The sequence below is a fragment of the Carcharhinus amblyrhynchos genome, chromosome 7, assembly GCF_965287045.1.
Source record: "Carcharhinus amblyrhynchos chromosome 7, sCarAmb.v2.hapA, whole genome shotgun sequence".
Taxonomy (NCBI): domain Eukaryota; kingdom Metazoa; phylum Chordata; class Chondrichthyes; order Carcharhiniformes; family Carcharhinidae; genus Carcharhinus; species Carcharhinus amblyrhynchos.
In genome coordinates this window covers 125,489,631-125,510,514 of record NC_137330.1, presented here as the reverse complement: position 1 = coordinate 125,510,514, position 20,884 = coordinate 125,489,631, and the positions used below count along the sequence as shown (strand labels likewise).

Genomic DNA, 20,884 nt, shown 5'->3' with positions numbered 1-20,884 from the left:
CACCCTACCCCCAACTCCATGCCCCCTGACCTTCTGTAATAACCTCTTGTGAGGTACCTTGTCAAACGCCTTCTGAAAATCCAGAAAGACCACATCCACCGGCTCTCCTCTATCCACCGCCCTAGACACATCCTCATAGAACTCCAGTAAATTTGTCAGGCACGACTTCCCTTTAAGGAAACCATGCTGCGTCTGCTCTATCAAGCAGTTCCCCTCAAGATGCCTCGCTATTTCCTCCTTGATGACGGATTCTAACATTTTACCTACAACAGACGTTAAACTAACAGGCCTATAATTCCCCGCCTTTTGCCTGGCACCCTTCTTAAACAACGGTGTAACATTAGCCGTTTTCCAATCTTCCGGCACTTCCCCGGAATCCAGCGACGTCTGGAAAATAACCACCAAGGCATCCACTATCACCTCCGCCATTTCTTTCAGGACCCTCGGATGCATTCCATCTGGTCCTGGGGACTTGTCCACAATCAGCCCCTCCAGTCTGTCGAGCACCGCCTCTCTAGTAACAGTAATGTCATCGAGACCCTCCAGTCCTACCACCTTTCCATCTCTAACATCCGGCAAATTATTCACGTCCTCCTCCGTGAAGACCGAAACAAAAAGTTATTCAAGACCTCTGCCATAACCCCATCCCCTACCACTAAGTCCCCCTTCTCATCCTCTAAGGGACCAACGTTCACCCTAGCCAGCCTCTTCCTTTTTATATATTTATAAAAACTCTTGCTATCCTTTTTTATATTAAGCGCTAGCCCAGCTTCATAGTTTCTCCTACCCTTCTTTATCAACTTCTTTGTCAATCTTTGTTGACATTTAAACCTCTCCCAATCCTCTTCTCGCCCACTACTCTTAGCTACTCTAAACGCCTCCGCTTTTAATTTAACACTTCCCTTCACCTCCTTCGTTATCCACAGCTTATTACCTCTCCTCCTACGGTCCTTTTTGACCATCAGAACAAATTTCCGCTGAGCACCAAGAAAGATCTCCTTAAAGATCCTCCACTGCTCCTCAGCAGACCTACCTTCCAACGCGCTCCCCCAGTCCACATTCACCAATTCTTCTCTCATCCTACCGTACTCCCCTCTGTTCAAACAAAGGACGCGTGTCTGGGAACCCACTTTCTCCTCCTCCATCTGCACCAGAAACTCCACCATACAATGATCACTCTCCCCAAGAGGATCCTTCACCGCAAGTTCCCTAATTCTACCTGCCTCATTACATAGCACCAGATCCAAGATAGCTCGCTCCCTCGTCGGCTCCAACACACACTGTTCCAGGAAACTATCCCGGCAGCATTCCAAGAACTCCTCCTCGAGCCCACCGCGTCCAACATGGGTCAACCAATCAATATGCAGATTGAAATCCCCCATAACTACAGCCGTCCCATTCCTGCACGCCGCACTTATTTGCGCGTTAACAGTCCGCCCCACCTCCAGATCATTATTGGGGGGCCTATAGACGACACCCACCAGCGTCTTCCTCCCTTTGCTGTTCCTAATCTCTACCCACAACGATTCCACCTTCTGCTCCTTGGCTCCAATATCATCCCTCGCTACCACCCTGATGCTATCCTTAATCAGCAGAGCTACGCACCCCCCTTTTCCCTCCTGCCTATCCTTCCTAAACACTTGATACCCCTGGACATTCATCTCCCAGTCCCTGTCACCTTGCAGCCACGTCTCTGTAATGGCCACCAGATCATATCCATTTGTGTTGATCTGCGCCACCAACTCATCCACTTTATTCCTAATGCTTCGCGCATTCAGATAAAGCACCTTCATCCCAGCCTTCACCTGGACCTTATTTGCTGGAACGCCACCAACCATACTCACGCCCCTTACTCCCTCTATTATTGGGACATCCTTGGCCTCTATCCTTACTTGTACCGTCTCCTTAACTTTAGACCCTGTAATGTCACCTACCTCACACCCTCCCCCCTCCTAATTAGTTTAAAGCCCTGTCTACAGTCCTCTTTACACGATTAGCCAGCACTCTGATCCCAGCACGGTTCAGACCAACCCCATCCCGCCCGAACAGGTCCCACCTACCCCAATACTGGTGCCAATGCCCCATAAATTCAAGCCGAGCCCCCCCTCTGAATCGGGGCTAGTATGCTGATAAAATTCCAGCCAAAGAGTAGGAATTAATGGTGCTTTTCAAATTGGCAGGCAGTAACTAGTGGGGTGCCACAGGGATTAGTTCTGGGACCCCTGCTATTCAGAATAAATATTACTGATTTGAATGAGGAAACAAAATGTAACATCTCGAAGACTGCAGATGATACCAAGTTGTGTGGGAAGGTGAACTGTGACATGGAAACAGAGATCCTTCAAAATGATCTGGACAGGTTAGACCGCATTTGGAGTACTGCGTCCAGTTCAGGTCACCTTACTACTGGAAGGACGTGGAGACCCTGGAGAGGGTGCAGAGGAGGTTTACCAGGATGTTGCCTGGCATGGAAGGACTGAGTTACGAGGAAAGGTTGGAGAAACTGGGGCTTTTCTCCTTAGAAAGGCGGAGATTAAGGGGGGATATGATAGAGGTGTATAAAATACTGAAGGGAATAGATAGAGTCAACATTGGTAAGCTTTTCCCTAGATTGGGGACAATTACGAGAGGTCACAATCTAAGGGTGAGGGGGGAGAAGTATAATTTGGATACGAGAGGAAGGTTTTTCATGCAGAGGGTCATGGGGGTATGGAACGCGCTATCGAGTAGGGTGGTGGAGGCAGGCACGTTGGACTTGTTTAAGGTTTACTTAGATAGACACATGAGCGAAACAAGGATGAAGGGTTATAGTAGAGGGTATTAAACAGGGTCAGAGCCTCGGGACGACACCGGAAACATTAACAAACATGTTAATGTTTTGTCTTTTTATTCCACAGGTGTTGGTCCACCTTGTTGTCAAACGAGGGGCATGCACACGGTGGGTCGTGCATGGGCTGCTCTTGGAGGTTCCGGGAGTGGCCTAGTACTTCATGTCGTTGTGTGTGCTTAATCCTGGACCAGCAGACGGGCACCACAACAGCTCAGTGACTATCACTGCTAGCTGTGCAGATATATGGATTTGGGCCTGTGTCTGTGGGAGTTTGCGCATTCTCCCTGTGGTTGCATGGGTTTCCTCCGGACGCTCCGGTTTCCTCCCACACCCCAAAGATATGCTCTTAGGCTGATTGGTGTGCCAAATTGACACTATTCTCCCCTGAATCTGGCTACATTAGGGGTTCCACTCACATACACAGAGGGCAGGGTAGGTGTGGGAAGATGCGGCAGTGCGGGCTCGTTGGGCTGAAGGGCCTGTTTCCCGTGCTGGGTTGTTCTTTGTTCTTTGTTCTTTTATCAATGGCAGATGTAGTATAATGTGGATAAATGTGAGGTTTTTCACTTTGGAAGCAAAAACAAGAAGGCAGATTACTAACTGAATGGCTGTAATTTTGGAGAGGGGAGTGTGCAGCGGAATCTGAGTGTCTTTGTGCACCAATCAGTGAAAGTACGCACGCAGGTGCAGCAGGCAATAAAGGAGGCACATGGTATATTGGCCTTCACTGCGAGAGGTTTTGAGTGTAGGAGCAGGGATGCGTTGTTGCAATTATACAGAGCCTTGGTGTGGCCACACTTAGAATATTGTGTGCAGTTTTGGTCTCCTTTTCTGATGAAGGATGTTTTTTATCTCGAAAGAGTGCAGCAATGGTTTACCAGGCTGATTCTGGGATGGCGGGACTGATGTCTGAGGAGAGACTGACTAGTTAGGATTGTTTTCGCTGGAAAACGAATGAGGGGGGATCTCATAGAGACTTAGAAAATTCTAACAGGACTAGACACGGTAGATGCTGGGAGGATATTCCCGATGGTGGGCAAGTCTAGAACCAGGAGTCACAGTCTGAGGATTCAGGGTAGTATGGAGATGAGGAGACATTTCTTCACTCGAAAAGTGGTGAACCTGTGGAATTCATTACCATTGGATGTAGTTGATGCCAAAACATTGAATATATTCAAGAGGCAGCTAGATATAGCACTTGGGGTGAATGAGATCAAAGGGGAGAAAGCAGAATTAGGCTACTGAGTCGGATGATAAGCAATGATTGTAATAAATGGCAGAGCAGGCTCGAAGGATCAATAGCCTCCTCCTGCTCCGATGTTCTATGTTTCTATGTAAGGTTGACCAGGTAAACCTTTTCAAGATGCATGGCCTCATCAAAGCCTTGTATAACTGCTGCAAGACATCATTACTCCTATACTCAAATCCTCTTGTTATGAAGGCCACATGCCGTTAGATTTCCTCATTGTCTGCTGTACCTTCATGGCAACCTTTAGTGTTCCACCATGACACACAGGTTACGTTGCATTTGCTCTTTTTTAAAACTACCACCATTCAGATAATAATCTTCCTTCCTGTTTTTGCCACCAAAGTGGATACTCTCACAATTATCCACATTGTATTGCATTTGCCAAATATTTGTCCACTCAATCAGCCAGTCCAAGTCACCCTGCAGCCTCTTAGCATCCTGGTAGAAAGGGTTGAGAGCTTCAAGTTTTTAGGAGTCTAGGTCATCAACAACCATGCCAACACTATAGTTAAGAAAGCCCACCAACACCTCTACTTTCTTAGGAGACTATGGAAACTTGGCATGTCAGCTACGACTCTTACCAACTTTTACAGATACACCATAGGAAGCATTCTTTCTGGTTGTACCACAGCTTGGTATGGCTCCTACTCTGCCCAAAACTGTAAAGCACTACAAAAGCTAGTGAATGTAGCCCAATCCATCACACAAACCAGCCTCACATCCATTGACGCTGTCTACACTTCCCACTACCTTGGAAAAGCAGCCAGCATAATTAAGGACGCCACACACCCCAAACATTCTCTCTTCTACTTTCTTCCTTCGGGAAAAAGATACAAAAAATCTGACGATATGTCAAGAACAGCTTCTTCCCTGCTGCTGTCAGACTTTGAATGAACCTACCTTGTATTAAGTTGATCTTTCCCTACACCCCAGCTATGACTGTAACGTTATATTCTGCTCTCTCTCGTTGCCTCCCATTAGAGGGTTAGATGGAGGGAGATTTGTTGAGTATATTCAGGAGGAATTTTTCATTCAGTATGTGAATGGCTGACTAGAAAAGGTCAAAACTTGATCTTTTCTGGCTAATAAGGAAGGGCAGATGACAGAAGTGTTAGTAAAGGATCACTTTGGGAACAGTGACCATAATTCTATTAGTTTTAAGGTAGCTATGGAGAATGATAGGTCTGGTCCAAAAGTTAAAATTCTAAATTGGGGCAAGGCCAATTTTGATGGTATCAGGCAGGAACTTTCAAAAGTTAATTTAGGGAGTCTATGGGAAGGCAAAGAGGCATCTGGTAAGTGGGAGGTTTCCAAAAATGTGTTAACCAAGTTTCAGGGTAAGCACATTCCTCTGAGAGCGAAGGGCAAGGCTGACAGAAGTAGGGAACTCTGGATGACTCGGGGTATTAAGGCTCTGGTCAAAACGAAGAAGGAGGCACATGACATGCATGCATTGGGATCAAGTGAATCTCTTGAAGAGTATAAAGAGTGTGGAAGTACAGATAAGAGAGAAATCAGGAGGGCAAAAAGGGGACACGAGATTGCATTGGCAGATAAGGCAAGGGAGCATCCAAAGAGCTTTTACAAATATATAAAGGGCAAAAGAATAACAAGGGAGAGAGTAGGGCCTCTTAAGGATCAACAAGGTCATCTATGTGCAGATCCACAAGAGATGGGTGAAATCTTAAATGAAAATTTCCCATCAATATTTACTGTTGAGAAAACATGGATGTTAGGTAACTTGGGGAAATAAATAATGATGACATGAGGAGTGTACGTATTACAGAGAAAAACGTGCAGGAAATCTTAAACAGCATCAAGACAGATAAATCCCCAGGACCTGATGAAGCAAATCCCAGGACATTGTGGGAGGCTAGGGAGGAAATTGCGAGTCCCCTATCAGAGATATTTGAATCCTCAATAGTCACAGGTTAGGTGCCTGAAGAATAGAGGGTGACAAATGTTGTGCTTTTGTTTAAAAAGGGTTGCAAGGAAAAGCCTGGGAACTACAGATCAGTGATCCCCATGTCTGTGGTGGGTAAATTGTTGGAAGGTATTTTGAGAGACAGGATCGACAAGCATTTACAGATGCAAGGACTGATTAGAGATAGCTGGCATGGATTTGTGCATGGAAAATCATGTCTCACAAATCTGATTTGAGTTTTTTGAAGGGGTAACCAAGAACGTAGATCAAGGCAGTGAAATTGATGTTGTCTGCATGGACTTTACCAAGGCCTTTGATAAGGTACCGCATGGAAGGTTGTTGGATAAGGCTAAATCGTATGGGATCCAGAGTGATAGGTATCTAAATGGATACAAAATTCGCTTCTTGACAGAAGCCAGGTAATTGGAGAGGGTTGTTTTTCAAACTGGAGGCCTGTGACCAGCAGTGTGCCTCAGGGACAAGTGCTGGGTCCACTGTTATTCGTCATTTATATTAATAATTTGGACGAGAACATAGGAGGCATGGTTAGTAAGTTTGCAGATGGCATCAAGATTGGTGGCGTAGTGGATAGTGAAGAAAGTTATATCCTATTGTAATGGGATCTTGATCAATTGTGCCAGTGGGCTGACAAATGGTAGATGGAGTTTAATTTAGATAAATGCGAGGTGATACATTTTAGTAATTTGAACCAGGGCAGGACTTACTCAGTTAATGGTGGGGCCTTGGGGAGTGTTACAGAACAAAGAGATCTATGCATACATGTTCATAGGTCCTTGAAAGTAGAGTCACAGGTCGAAAGGTTGATGAAGAAGGCATTCAGAATGCTTGATTTCATCGGTCAGAACATTGAATACGGGAGTTGGGACGTTGTGTTGAAGTTGTACAGGGCGTTGGTAAGGCCACACTTGGAATACTGTGTACAATTCTGGTCACCCTATTATAGAAAGGATACTATTAAACTAGAAAGAATGCAGAAAATATTTACTAGGATGCTACCCTGACTTGATGGTTTGAGTTATAAGGTGAGATGGAGACTTTTTTCTCTGGAGCGTAGAAAGCTGAGGGATGATCTTATCGAGGTCTATAAAATAATGAGGGGCCTAGATCAGCTAGATAGTCAATATCTTTTCACAAAGGTAGGGGAGTGCAAAACTTGAGGGCATAGGTTTAAGGTGAGAGGGGAGAGATGCAAAAGTGTCCAGAGGGACAATTTTTTCACACAAGGAGTGATGTATGTCTGGAATAAACTGTCAGAGGTAGTATTAAAGGTGGGTACAATTTTGTCTTTTAAAAAGCATTTAAACAGTTACATGGGTAAGATGGGTATAGAGGGATATGGGCCATTGCGGGCAATTGAGATTAGGGGTTTAAAACAAGAGCAGCATGGACAATTTGGGCTGAAGGGCCTATTTCCAATCTGTAAACATCTATGACTCTATCCATTGACCTTGTCTACACTTCCTGCTACATCAGCAAAGCAACCAGCATAGTTAAGGACCCACGCTCCCTGGGATATTCTCTCTTCCACCTTCTTCCATCAGGAAAAAGATACAAAAGTCTGATGTCACGTACCAACCAATTCAAGAACAGCTTCTTCCCTACCGCTGTTAGTCCTTTGAATGGACTTTGAATTACATTGCATTAAGTTGATCTTTCCCTACGCTCTATGACTGTAACACTACATTCTGCAATCTCTCATTTCCTTCTCCATAAACAGCATACTTTGTCTGCATAGTGCGCAAAAAGCAATACTTTTCACTGTATGTTAATATATGTGACAGTAGTAAATCAAATCAAATCAAAATCTCACAGCACACATTGCCGCTCAGCTGAGCATTGCCTGACTTTTTTTTAGAAGTTTATTTATTCGTGTCACATGTAGACTTATGTTAATACGGCAGTGAAGTTACTGTAAAAATCCCCTGTCGCCACACTGTAGTGCCTGTTCGGGTACACTGAGGGAGAATTTAGCATGACCAATGCACCAACCAGCACATCTTCCAGAATGTAGGAGGAAACTGGAGCACCTGGAGGAAACCCACGTAGACACAGGGAGAACATGCAGATGCCATGCATGAGCTCAATGCATTCTACGTCCATTTTGAGTAAGGTCAGCGAGAGCATGCCCTCAACTTGGATGACCTGGATGAACATGTATCTGGGGTCACTATTGCAGATGTCAGAGTAGCTTTCTTGAAGGTCAACCCATGGAAAGCGACTGGCCCGGATGAGGAACCCAGACATGCACTCAAATCCTGCACAGTTCAGCTGGCAGAGGTATTCATAGACATCTTCAACCTCTCTTTACAACAATCTGAGGTCCCTATCTGCTTCAAGAAGACGACCATCATCCCGGTACCTAAGAAAAACCAAGCAACTTGCCTTAATGACGATCAGACGGTGGATCTGGCATCCATCATTATGAAGTATTTTGAAAGGTTAGTCATGGCACGAATCAATTCCAGCCTCCCAGACTACGTGGATCTACTACAGTTTGCCTATTGCCACAACAGATCTACAGCAGACGCCATTTCCCTGACCCTGCACTCAACCATAGAACACCTAGATAACAAGGACACCAATGTCAGACTTCTATTTATTGACTACAGCTCAGCCTTTAACACTACTATTCCCGTGAAACCCATCTCCAAACTCCGTGGCCTGGACATCGGCACCTCCCTCTGAGACTGGATCCTGAAGTCACAGACACAATCAGTAAGGATAGGCAACAACACCTCCTCCACAAGCATCTTGAACACTGCTGCCCCACAGACTGTATTCTCAGCTCGCTACTATATTCCTTGTACACCGATGACTGTGCAGCCAAATTCCCTTCCAAATCAATTTTCAAGTTTGCTGACAACACCGCCATAGTGGGTTGGATCTCAAACAATGACGAGACAAAGTACAGGAATGAAATGGAGAATCTGGTGAACTGGTATGGCAACAATAAGCTCTCCCTCAATATCAGCAAAACAAAGTGGGTTGTCATCGACTTCAGGAAGTGTAAAGGAGAATGTGCCCCTTTCTACATCAATGGGGGGCGAAGTGGAAAGGGTTGAGAGCTTCAAGTTTTTAGGTGTCCGGATCACCAACAACCTGTCCTGGTCTCCCATGCTGACACTATAGTTAAGAAAGCCCACCAGTGCCTCTGCTTTCTCAGAAGAATATGGAAATTTGGCATGTCAGCTATGACCCTCACCAAGTTTTACAGGTGCACCATAGAAAGAGTTCTTTCTGGTTGTATCACAGCTTGGTTTGGCTCCTACTCTGCCCAAGACCTCAAGAACTACAAAAGTTCATGAATGTCTCCCAATCCATCATGCAAACCAGCCTCCCATCTATTGGCTCCGTCTACACTTCCCACTACTTTGGCAAAGCAGCCAGCATAATTAAGGACCCCATGCATCTCAGACATTTTCTCTTCCAGCCTCTTCCTTCAGAAAAAATGTACAAAAGTCTGAAGTCACGTACCAACCAACTCAAAAACAGCTTCTTCCCTGCTGCTGAATGGACTTGGATGGACTTACCTTGCATTTAATTGATCTTTCCCTACACCCTAGCTATGACTGTAACACTACATTCTGTACACTCTCATTTCCTTCTCTATGAATGGTAAGTTTTGTCTGGACAGTGCACAAGAAACAATATTTTTAACCACATGTTAATACATGTGACAATAATAAATCAAATCAGACAGTGACCCAAGCTGGGAGTTGAACCCAGGTCCCTGGTGCTGTGAGGCTGCAGTGCTATCCACTGTGCTACTGTGCCATCCTAAAGATATTGCATTCAATTCCTTCTTCCAAATCATTAATGTATATTGTGAATAGCTGGAGTCCCAGCACTGAACCCTGCATTACCCTATTAGACACTTCCTGCCACCCCGAAAAGGACTCATTTATTCTGACTCTCAGCTTCCTGTCTGCCAACCAGTTCTCTATCCACACCATGACCCCAATACCATGAGCTTTAATTTTGATCATTAATCTCGTGAGGGACTTTGTCAAAAGTCTTTTGAAAATCAGATGACAGGTCTCTCTCTCTCTCTCTCTCGCCAGGTGTTCAAATGGGTCTAGGAGTGTTAAGAAATCTAAGCACATAAACCTGTGTGTCACCAATTGATCTTGAAGAAGAGTTTAAGTCTTTCAGAGGAATATTTCTTGAATTATAACTAATAGAGATAGATTAGCAGTTAACAATTGTATCATGCAATGTTTAAATATTTCAGTTGGTAAAGGTTAATCTAATTAATTTGCTATCGTCAAACAGCATTGCTAAATAAAGTTTGTTTTCATAAAAACTTCTCTTTATCAATAGAATCACACCCGGAATGGAACACATTATCCTCACACTAATGCCAAAATAAAAAAAATATGCTGGAGTACAGACAGGTTTCATAAGATATTATTATTTCATAATGGGCGCCAAGTGAGAGGGAGCAGAGTGGGATGGTTTTGACTCAAACAGCCTTCATCGCGAACAGGCAGAGGCGAGGGTAGGTTTCCGGTAAGCTTTTTTTTGTTTCTTCAGAGTGGAAAGAATGCCAGGCAGGATGTTGGAATGCTCCTCTTGCAGGATGTAGGAAGTCAGGGAGACCTCTGGTGTCCCTGACAACGGCACCTGCAAGAAGTGCATCCAGCTGCAGCTCCTAATAAACCACGTTAGGGAACTGGAGCAGGAGCTGGATGACCTCCAGATCATAAGAACATAAGAACATAAGAAATAGGAGCAGGAGTAGGCCATCCAGCCCTTCGAGCCTGCCCCGCCATTCAATAAGATCATGGCTGATCTGTCGCTGCTCAGTTCCACTTTCCCGCCCTCTCCCCAAAACCCTTAATCCCCTCTCCTATCAAAAACCCATCAACCCGCGTCTTAAAAATATTTAGCGAGGCAGCCTCCACCACTTCAACGGGCAGAGAATTCCAGAGATTCACCACCCTTTGAGTGAAGAAGTTCCTCCTCAACTCCGTTCTAAACCGCCCCCCTTTTATCTTGAGGCTGTGCCCCCTAGTCCTACTGTCTTTTTTGAGCGGGAAGAGTCTTTCCACCTCTATCCTATCCATCCCATTCATCATCTTATACGTCTCAATGAGATCTCCCCTCATTCTTCTAAACTCTAACGAGTACAAGCCCAGTTCATTCGGGGGAATGAGGAGTTTATAAATAATAATTTCAGGGAGGTAGTTACGCCAAAGGCACAGAGCACAGGTTACTGTCAGAGCACAGGTTACTGGAGTTACTGTCGGGCGAGGGAAGGGGAAAGGGCAAGCAGAGCAGGGTTCCCCTGTGGCTATTCCCCTTCACAACAGGTATACCAATTTGGATACTGTTGTGGGGGATGCCTTACCTGGGACAAGCCGCAGCAGCCGGAACTCTGGCACTAAACCTGGTGTTGTCAGACTTTTTACTGAATCTGGTTCTGCAGCGCAGAGGGGAAGGTAGAAGAAGAGGAGAGTGGTAGTGATAGGACACTCGATAGGTTGAGGGAGCTAGGTCTCTTCTCCCTGGAGAGACGAAGGTTGAGAGGTGACCTGATAGAGATTTATAAAATGTTGAGAGGAATAGATAGGTTGGATTCTTGGAGGCTATTTCCCAGGGCTGAAATGGTCGCTACGAGAGGACACAGGTTTAAGGTGCTGGGGAGCAAGTACAGAGGAGATGTTAGGGATAAGTTTTTCACTCAGAGGGTGGTGAGTGAGTGGAATCGGCTGCCGTCGGTGGTGGTAGACGTGAACTCGCTGAGGTCTTTTAAGAGACTTCTGAATGAGTACATGGGATTTAATGGGATTGAGAGTTATAGATAGACCTGGTAGGTATGGATATGATCGGCGCAACTTGTGGGCCGAAGGGTCTGTTTGTGCTGTAGTTTCTATCTACCTCTGGCAAGGATGTGATTGTAAGTGTGACTGGCCTTCAAAGGAGAAATTTTGAGAATGCAGAGTTTGTATGTTCCTGCCAGGATTAAAGGCAAAACGAATAAGAATAAGGAACCTTGGTTCTCGAGGGGTATTGGAACTCTGATAAAGAAGAAGAGAGAGATGTATGACATGTATAGACAACAACATAAGTGAACAAATAAGATGCTTGAGGAGTATAAAAAGCGCAAGAAACTACATAAGAAAGAAATCAGGAGGGCTAAAAGAAGACATGAGATTGCTTTGGCAATCATGGTGAAGGATAATCCTCAGAGCTTCTACAGGTATATTAAGAGCAAAAGAATAGTAAGGGATAAAATTGGTCCTCTTGAAGATCAGAGTGGTCAGCTTTGTATGGAACCAAAAGAAATGGGGGAGGTATTAAATGGGTTTTTTGCTTCCATATTTACTAAGGAAACTGGCACGGAGTCTACGGAATTAAGGCAAACAAGTAGGGAGGTTATGGAACCTATACAGATTAAAGGGGAGGAGGTGCTTGCTGTCTTCGGGCAAATCAGAGTAGATAAATCCCCAGGACCAGACAGGGTATTCCCTCGGACCTTGAAGGAGACTAGTGTTGAAATTGCAGGGGCCCTGGCAGATATATTTAAAATGTTGGTATCCATGGGTGAGGTGCCGGATGAGTGGAGGATAACTCATGTTCCATTGTTTAAAAAAGGCTCAAAAAGTAATCCACAAAATTATAGGCTGGTAAGTTTGACGTCAGTAGTAGGTAAATTATTGGAAGGAGTACTAAGAGATAGGATCTACAAATATTTGGATAGATGGGGACTTATTCGGGAGAGTCAATGTGGCTTTGTGTGTGGTAGGTCATGTTTAACCAATCTATTAGAGTTTTTCGAGGAAGTTACCAGGAAAGTGGATGAAGGGAAGGCAGTGAATGTTGTCTACATGGACTTCAGTAAGGCCTTTGACAACATCCCTCATGGGAGGCTAGTTAGGAAGGTTCAGTCGCTACGTATGCATTGAGAGATAGTAAATTGGATTTGACATTGGCTCAATGGAAGAAGCGAGAGACTGGTAGTGGAGGATTGTTTTTCTGAGTGAAGGCCTGTGACTAGTGGTGTGCCACAGGGATCAGTGCTGGGTCCATTGTTTTTTGTCATCTATATCAATGATCTGGATGACAATATGGTAAATTGGATCAGCAAATTTGCTGATGATATAAAGATTGTAGGTGTAGTGAGGAAGGTTTTCAAAGCTTGCAGAGGGATTTGGACCAGCTAGAAAAATGGGCTGAAAAATGGTAGATGGAGTTTAATGCAGACAAGTGTGAGGTATTGCACTTTGGAAGGACAAACCAAGGTAGAACATACAAGATAAATGGTAGGACACTGAAGAGTGTAGTAGAACAGAGGGATCTGAGAATACAGATACATAATTCCCTAAAAGTGGCATCACAGGTAGATAGGGTCATAAAGAGTGCTTTTGGTACATTGGCCTTTATAAATCAAAGTATTGAGTATAAGAGTTGGAAACATATGGTGAGGTTGTATAAGACGTTGGTGAGGCCGAATTTAGACTACTGTGTACAGTTTTGGTCACCTAATTACAGGAAGGATATTAATAAGGTTGAAAGAGTGCACAGAAGGTTTACAAGGATGTTGCCGGGATTTGAGAAACTGAGTTACAGAGAAAGGTTGAATGGGTTAGGACTTTATTCCCTGGAGCGTAGAAGAATGAGGGGAGATTTGATAGCAGTGTATAAAATTATGATGGGTATGGATAGAATGAATGCAAGCAAGCTTTTTCCACTGAGGCTAGGGGAGAGAAAAAAAACTAGGGGATATGGGTTAAGGGTGAAGGGGGAAAAGTTTAAAGAGAATATTGGGAGGGGGGTTCTTCATACAGAGAGTGGTGGGAGTGTGGAATGAGCTGCCAGATGAAGTGGTGAAAGCGGGCTCACTTTTCACATTTAAGAAAAACTTGGACAGGTACATGGATGAGAGGGGTGTGGAGGGATATGATCCAGGTGCAGTTCAGTGGGACTAGGCAGAAAAATAGTTCGGCACAGCCAAGAAGGGCCAAAAGGCCTGTTTCTGTGCTGTAATATTCAATGGTTCTATGGTTCTATGGTATTGTGGGATTTTTAAGAATCATGGAATCTGACAGTGCAGAAGGAGACTGTTAGGCCCATCGACTCTGCACTGACTACAATCCCACCCAGGCCCAGCCCACAACCTCATGCATTCCTTAGCTATTTCTCCTGACACTAAGGGGCAATTTATCATGGCCAATCCAACTAACCCACACATCTTTGGACTGTGGGAGGACCTGAAGGAATTGCACCCAGACATGGGGATAATGTGCAAATTCCACACTGACAGTGTGAGGCAGCAGTGCTAACCACTGTGCCAATGTGCCACCTCGAATTTCTGCTCTGGGGCTCTAACAATATAATTGAACCATATTTTGTGTTAAGTTCTATTTACCTTTGCCAGTCTCTTGCAGAAGACTTCAAGTTTTCCAAATATGTACATTTCTGACACATCAAATGGATTATCTTTTGCTGATTCAATTGTATATTTTTTTGTGTTTTGGAAGTATTTGCGGTATTCCACAAGCAATTTTTTACATTCCTGGAAGCCAACAAAATAAAGTCACATGACAGTAATCAAATCATTATGCATTGTTCTATCATTGAATAATACAGCACAAGACTTCATTGTGCAAACTCTTTCAGATGTTTGCAAGTCACTTCAGTATCTTTGTCCTCAACCAGAGCCCCGCAATCCTTTCCATTGAAGATATTCATTCAATTTTCTTTTGAACGTTGCTTTAGAATCCCTTTCCACCACTCCTTCAAGCAGTGGATTTCAGAAAATTATGTTTCCTTTGGTCATCTCCAGATCTTAGTCAATCACCATAAATCTGTTCCCTCTGTTTATTTATACTCCTGCCACTGAAAACAGTAACTTCATTACGGTTTGAATGTAAGCCTACTTGTGACTAATAAATAATAAAACATTGTAAACGTTTCTGCTAATTTGCAATAGCAAAGAACATGTTTTTAAATAATTATTTCAAATCTCATCTTAACTTTCCTTCTCCAAGAACAATAATCCCAGTTTCACCAGTTCACTACAAAATCATTATTCTTGGTTATATTATGTTGTCTGGTAGTACAGAAAATAGATTCTGCATCCAAGGGGAACAATTTCTCATTGTCTACCCTAAAACCCCCTTTAGAATCTTGCATGTTTTATTAAAATCATCTCTCATTCTTCTACTCTGGACAATATAGGCCCAATTTACGAGCCTCTCATACTAGCATAACCTGTTCATCCCTGGGAATGATTGAGTGAACCTTTGCGTATTACCTCCAACGCAAGTACATACTTCCTTGAATATGGAGATGGGGGCGCACAGTGACACAGTGATTAGCACTGCTGCCTCACAGCTCCAGGAACCCAGCTTCAATTTCAGCCTTCGTTGACTATGTTGAGTTTGCACTTTTCCCCGAGTCTGCATGGATTTCCTTCAGTTGCTCAAGTTTCCTACCGCAGTCCAGAAATGGATTGGTCATGCTTGATTACCCCTTAGCGTCCCAAAGTGTCCAAAGATGTACGGGTTAAGTTTATTGACCATGCTAATTTGATCCTAGTATCAGAGGAATTAGTAGGGTAGATACGTCAGGTTACGGGAATAGGACTTGGGTGGGATTGTGGTCAGTACAGACTCAATGGGCTGAATGGCCTCCTTCTGTATTGTATGGGTTCTATGATGCTATGATATGTGGATTGGTTAGATTATCAATGGTAAACTGTGTGTGGGGTTATGGGAATAAGGTAGGGGAGAGGATTAAAGCAAAATACTGCAGATGCTAGAATCTGAACAGAAACAGAAAATGCAGGAAAATCTCAGCAGGTTTGACAGCATCTGTAGGGTGAGAATCAAGCCAGTGCTTCAAGTCCGGATGACTCTTTGTCAGAGCTCGAAACATTGGCTGTATTCTCTCCCCACAGATGCAGTCAGACCTGCTCTAATTTTCCAGCATTTTCTGTTTTTGTGTAGGGAGAGTGTCTGGGTGAGATATTCAGTTGTAGAGTCAGTGCAGACACAAGGGGTGAATGGCCTCTTCTGCACTTTACGGATTTTATGATTCTATGATCAAAACTTCAGAGCATTAAAATTATTATGGTATTGTTTTAAATGCTCCTTTAAATGGAGTATTACCACAGCTGGTACAATTCATATTAAAGTTATAGAGTCACAGAGGTTTACAGCATGGAAACAGGCCCTTCGGCCCAACTTATCCATGTCGCCCTTTCTTTTTTAAAACCCCTAAGCTAATCCTAATTGTCTGCCTTTGGCCCATATACACATTGTAATTAGAGATACTTCAAACCTTCAACAAAACATTAAAGAATCACTGGCTAAAATTATGCCATCTCACCAGCTGTGGTAATCAAAGCGGGTGAGACAGAAAATTTGGTGGATCATTTAGAGGACTGTTGAATTCATGCAGGAATTTCTGCTCTTGAGGCACATGCCTCCTGAGAATGTCATCCAGTAAGACCGCAAGAAATTACAAAAGTCATGAACGAAGACCAGTCCTTCACTCAATCCAGCCTCCCAGCCACCTGACACTGTCTACACTTAGCATTGCTTCGGAAAAGCATAATTAAGGCCCCCACATATCCCGGACCTACCTCGCATTAAGTTGATCTTTTTCTACACTCTAGCTATGACTGTTAAACTACATTCTTCACTCTCTCCGTTCCTTCTCTATGAATGGTATGCTTTGTCTGTACAGTGCTCAAGGAACAATACATTTAACTGTATGCTAATACGTGTGACGGTAATAAATCAAATCAAATGTCTAAGTGAGTGGGCAAGGGTCTGTCTAAGTGAGTGGGCAAGAGTCTGGCAGATGGATTACGATGTTAGTAAAAGTGAGGTCATCTATTTTGTAGGAATAACATCAAAATAGACAATTAATGCAGAAAAGTGTGAGGTAATTCACTTTGGCAGGAATAACAGATGTGTGGAATATAGGGCTAATGGTAGGACTCTGAATAGTGTTGAAGAACAGAGGGATCTAGGTGTATGTGTACATAGATCCCTGAAAGTTGGGAATCAAGTAGATAAGGTAGTTAGGAAGGCATACGGTGTCTTGGAGTTTATTGGTAGGGGGATTGAATTTAGGAGCCGCAACGTCATGTTGCAACTGTACAAAACTCTGGTGCGTCCGCACTTGGAGTATTGTGTGCAGTTCTGGTCCCCACATTATAGGAAGGATGCAGAGGCATTGGAGAGGGTGCAGAGGAGGTTTACCAGGATGTTGCCTGATATGGAGGGAAGGTCCTATGAGAAGAGACTGAGGGATTTGGGGTTGTTTTTGTTAGAAAGAAGGCGACTAAGAGGGGACCTTATTGAAACATATAAGATGATTAGAGGTTTAGATAGGGTGGACAGTGATAGCCTTTTTCCTCGGATGGAGAAAGCTAGCACGAGGGGGCATAGCTTTAAATTAAGGGGTGGTAGATATAGGATGGATGTCAGAGGAAGGTTCTTTACCCAGAGGGTGGTGAGGGATTGGAATGCCCTGCCTGCTGCAGTTGTAGATGCGCCTAGTTTGGGGGCGTTTAAGAGATCCGTGGATAGGTTTATGGATGGAAAGGAATTGGTTTAGGTGAGAGGATCATTGCTTTTTCAATTGGTCGGTGCAACATCGTGGGCCGAAGGGCCTGTTCTGCGCTGTAATGTTCTATGTTCTAATTATTTAAATGGTAACAAATTGCAGAATGCTGCTGTGCAGGGTGTCCTTGTGCAAGAATCACAAAGAGTTGGTTTGCAGGTGCAGCAGGTAATTAAGAAGGATTTGGAATTTTGTCATTCATTGCTAGAGAGATGGAGTTTAAAAAAGGGAGATTATGTTGTAGCTGTAAGAGGTGCTGGTGAGGCTGTACCTGGAGTATGGCGTACAATTTTGGTCTTCTTACTTGAGAAAGGATATACTGGCACTGGAGGAGAGGAGATTCACTCAGTTGATTCCGGAGTTGAGAGGGTTGGCTTATGAGGAGAGACTGAGTAAACTGGGGCTATACTCATTGGAATTCAGAAGAATGAGGGAAGATCTTATAGAATTATATAAGGCTCTTCGTCCCACAAAGTTGTGCCGAACATGTCCCTACCTTAGAGATTACTAGGCTTACCTATAACCCTCTATCTTAATAAATTCCATGTACTTATCTAAAAGTCTCTTAAAAGATGCTATCGAATCCGCCTCCACCACCGTTGCCAGCAGCCCATTCCACGTACCCACCAATCTCTGAGTGAAAAACTTATCCCTGACATCTGCTCTTCACCTATTCCCCTGCACCTTAAACCTGTGTCCTCTTCTGGCAACCATTTCAGCCCTGGGAAAAAGCCTCCACTCGATCAATACCTCTCAACATCTTATACACCGCTATCAGGTCACCCCTCATCCTTTGTCTCTCCAAGGAGAAAAGGCCGAGTTCCCTCAATCTATCCTCATAAGGCATGCTCCCCAATCCAGGCAACATCCTTGTAAATCTCCTCTGCACCCTTTCTATGGCTTCCACATCCTCCCTGTAATGAGGTGACCAGAACTGAGCACAGTATTCCAAGTGAGGTCTGATCAGGATCCTATAAAGCTGCAACGTTATCTCTTGACTCCTAAACTCGATTCCTCGATTGCTGAAGGCCAGTACACCACACGCCTTCTTAACTACAGCTTCAACCTGCACATCTGCTTTGAGCGTCCTGTGAACTCAGACTCCAAGATCCTTCTGATCTTCCACACTGCCAGGAGTCCTACCATTAATATTATATTCTGCCATCCTATTTGACCTGCCAAAATGAATCACTTCACACTTATCTGGGTTGAACTCCATCTGCCACTTCTTCTCCCGGTCTTACATCCTATCAATGTCTCGCTGCAACTTCTGATATCCCTCCACACTATCCACAACATCTCCAACCTTTGTGTCATCAGCAAACTTACCAACTCATCCCTCCACTTTCTCATCCAGGTCATTTATAAAAATCACAAAGAATAAGGATTCCAGAACAGATCCCTGGGGCACTCCACTGGTGACCGACCTCCATGCAGAATATGACCCACCTGTAATCACTCTTTGCCTTCTGTCCGCAAGTCAGTTCTGGATCCACAAAGCAATGTCCCCTTGGATCCCATGCCCCCTCACTTTCTCAATAAGCCTTGCATGGGGCATCTTATCAAATGCCTTGCTGAACATAAGAACATAAGATAGGAGCAGGAGTAGGCCAACTAGCCCTTCGAGCCTGCCCCGCCATTCAATAAGATCATGGCTGATCTGTCGTGGCTCAGTTCCACATTCCCACCCTCTCCCCATAACCCTTAATCCCCTCTCTCATCAAAAACCCATCAACCCGCGTCTTAAAAATATTTAGCAAGGTAGCCTCCACCACTTCAACAGGCAGAGAATTCCAGAGATTCACCACCCTTTGAGTGAAGGAGTTCCTCCTCAACTCCGTTCTAAACCACCTCCCCTTTATCTTGAGGCTGTGCCCCCTAGTCCTACTATCCTTTCTGAGAGGGAAGAGTCTCTCCACCTCTATCCTATCCATCCCATTCATCATCTTATACATCTCAATGAGATCTCCCCTCATTCTTCTAAACTCTAACGAGTACAAGCCTAATTTATTCAGCCTCTCCTCATAGCTCAGCCCCCTCAACTCCGGCATCAGCCTAGTAAACCTCCTCTGCACTCCCTCCAAGGCCAAAATATCCTTGTGTAAGTACGGCGCCCAAAACTGCACACAGTACTCCAGCTGCGGCCTCACCAATGCCCTATACAGCCGCAGCACGACCTCCCTACTTTTATATTCAATCCCCCTCGCGATGAAGGCCAGCATCCCATTCGCCTTCCTGACCACCTGCTGCACCTGCAAGCTGGGTTTTTGTGACTCATGCACAAGGACCCCGAGGTCCCTCTGCACCGTCGCCTGCTGCAGTTTTTCTCCACGTAAGTAATAATCCTTCCTACCATTATTCCTACCAAAGTGGACCACCTTGCACTTGCCAACATTAAATTCCATTTGTCAGTTCCTGGCCCATTCGCCCAGCCTATCTAGATCCTTCTGTAGACTCTCCCCACCCTCCGCACAATTTGCCTTTCCACCAATTTTGGTGTCATCTGCAAATTTCGACACCCTACACTCGGTTCCCTCCTCCAGATCATCTATATAAATGGTAAATAGCTGAGGTCCCAGCACCGACCCCTGGGGCACTCCACTAGTCACCATCTGCCAATCTGAATAGCACCCATTGACCCCCACTCTCTGCCTCCTATTTGACAACCAGTCCTCTATCCACGCTAACACCCTACCCCCAACTCCATGCCCCCTGACCTTCTGCAATAACCTCTTGTGAGATACCTTGTCAAACGCCTTCTGAAAATTCAGAAAGACCACATCCACCAGCTCTCCTCTATCCACCGCCCTAGACACATCCTCATAGAACTCCAGTAAATTTGTCAGACACAACTTCCCTTTGATGAAACCGTGCTGCGTCTGCTCTATCAAGCAGTTCCCCTCAAGATGCCTCGCTATTTCCTCCTTGATGACAGATTCTAACATTTTACCTACAACAGACGTTAAACTAACAGGCCTATAATTCCCCGCCTTTTGCCTGGCACCCTTCTTAAACAATGGCGTAACATTAGCCGTTTTCCAATCTTCCGGCACTTCCCCGGAATCCAGCGACGTCTGGAAAATAACCACCAAGGCATCCACTATCACCTCCGCCATTTCTTTCAGGACCCTCGGATGCATTCCATCCGGTCCTGGGGACTTGTCCACAATCAGCCCCTCCAGTCTGTCGAGCACCACCTCTCTAGTAACAGTGAAGTCTGTATATACTACATCTACTGCTCTTCCTTCATTAATGTGTTTAGTCACATCTTCAAAAAATT

The 20,884-nt window shown here is 44.5% G+C and overlaps 1 protein-coding gene across 1 annotated transcript in view; it reads right to left on the bottom strand.

The window, feature by feature from the left end:
• Positions 1–20,884, bottom strand: part of LOC145345623 (dynein axonemal heavy chain 8-like) — a 1,557,438-nt gene that overhangs the window by 1,333,478 nt on the left and 203,076 nt on the right. Inside the window, exon 15 of the mRNA XM_080193457.1 lies at positions 14,396–14,542. Coding sequence (XP_080049583.1) covers positions 14,396–14,542 — 147 coding nt within the window. The remainder of the gene's footprint in view (positions 1–14,395; positions 14,543–20,884) is intronic.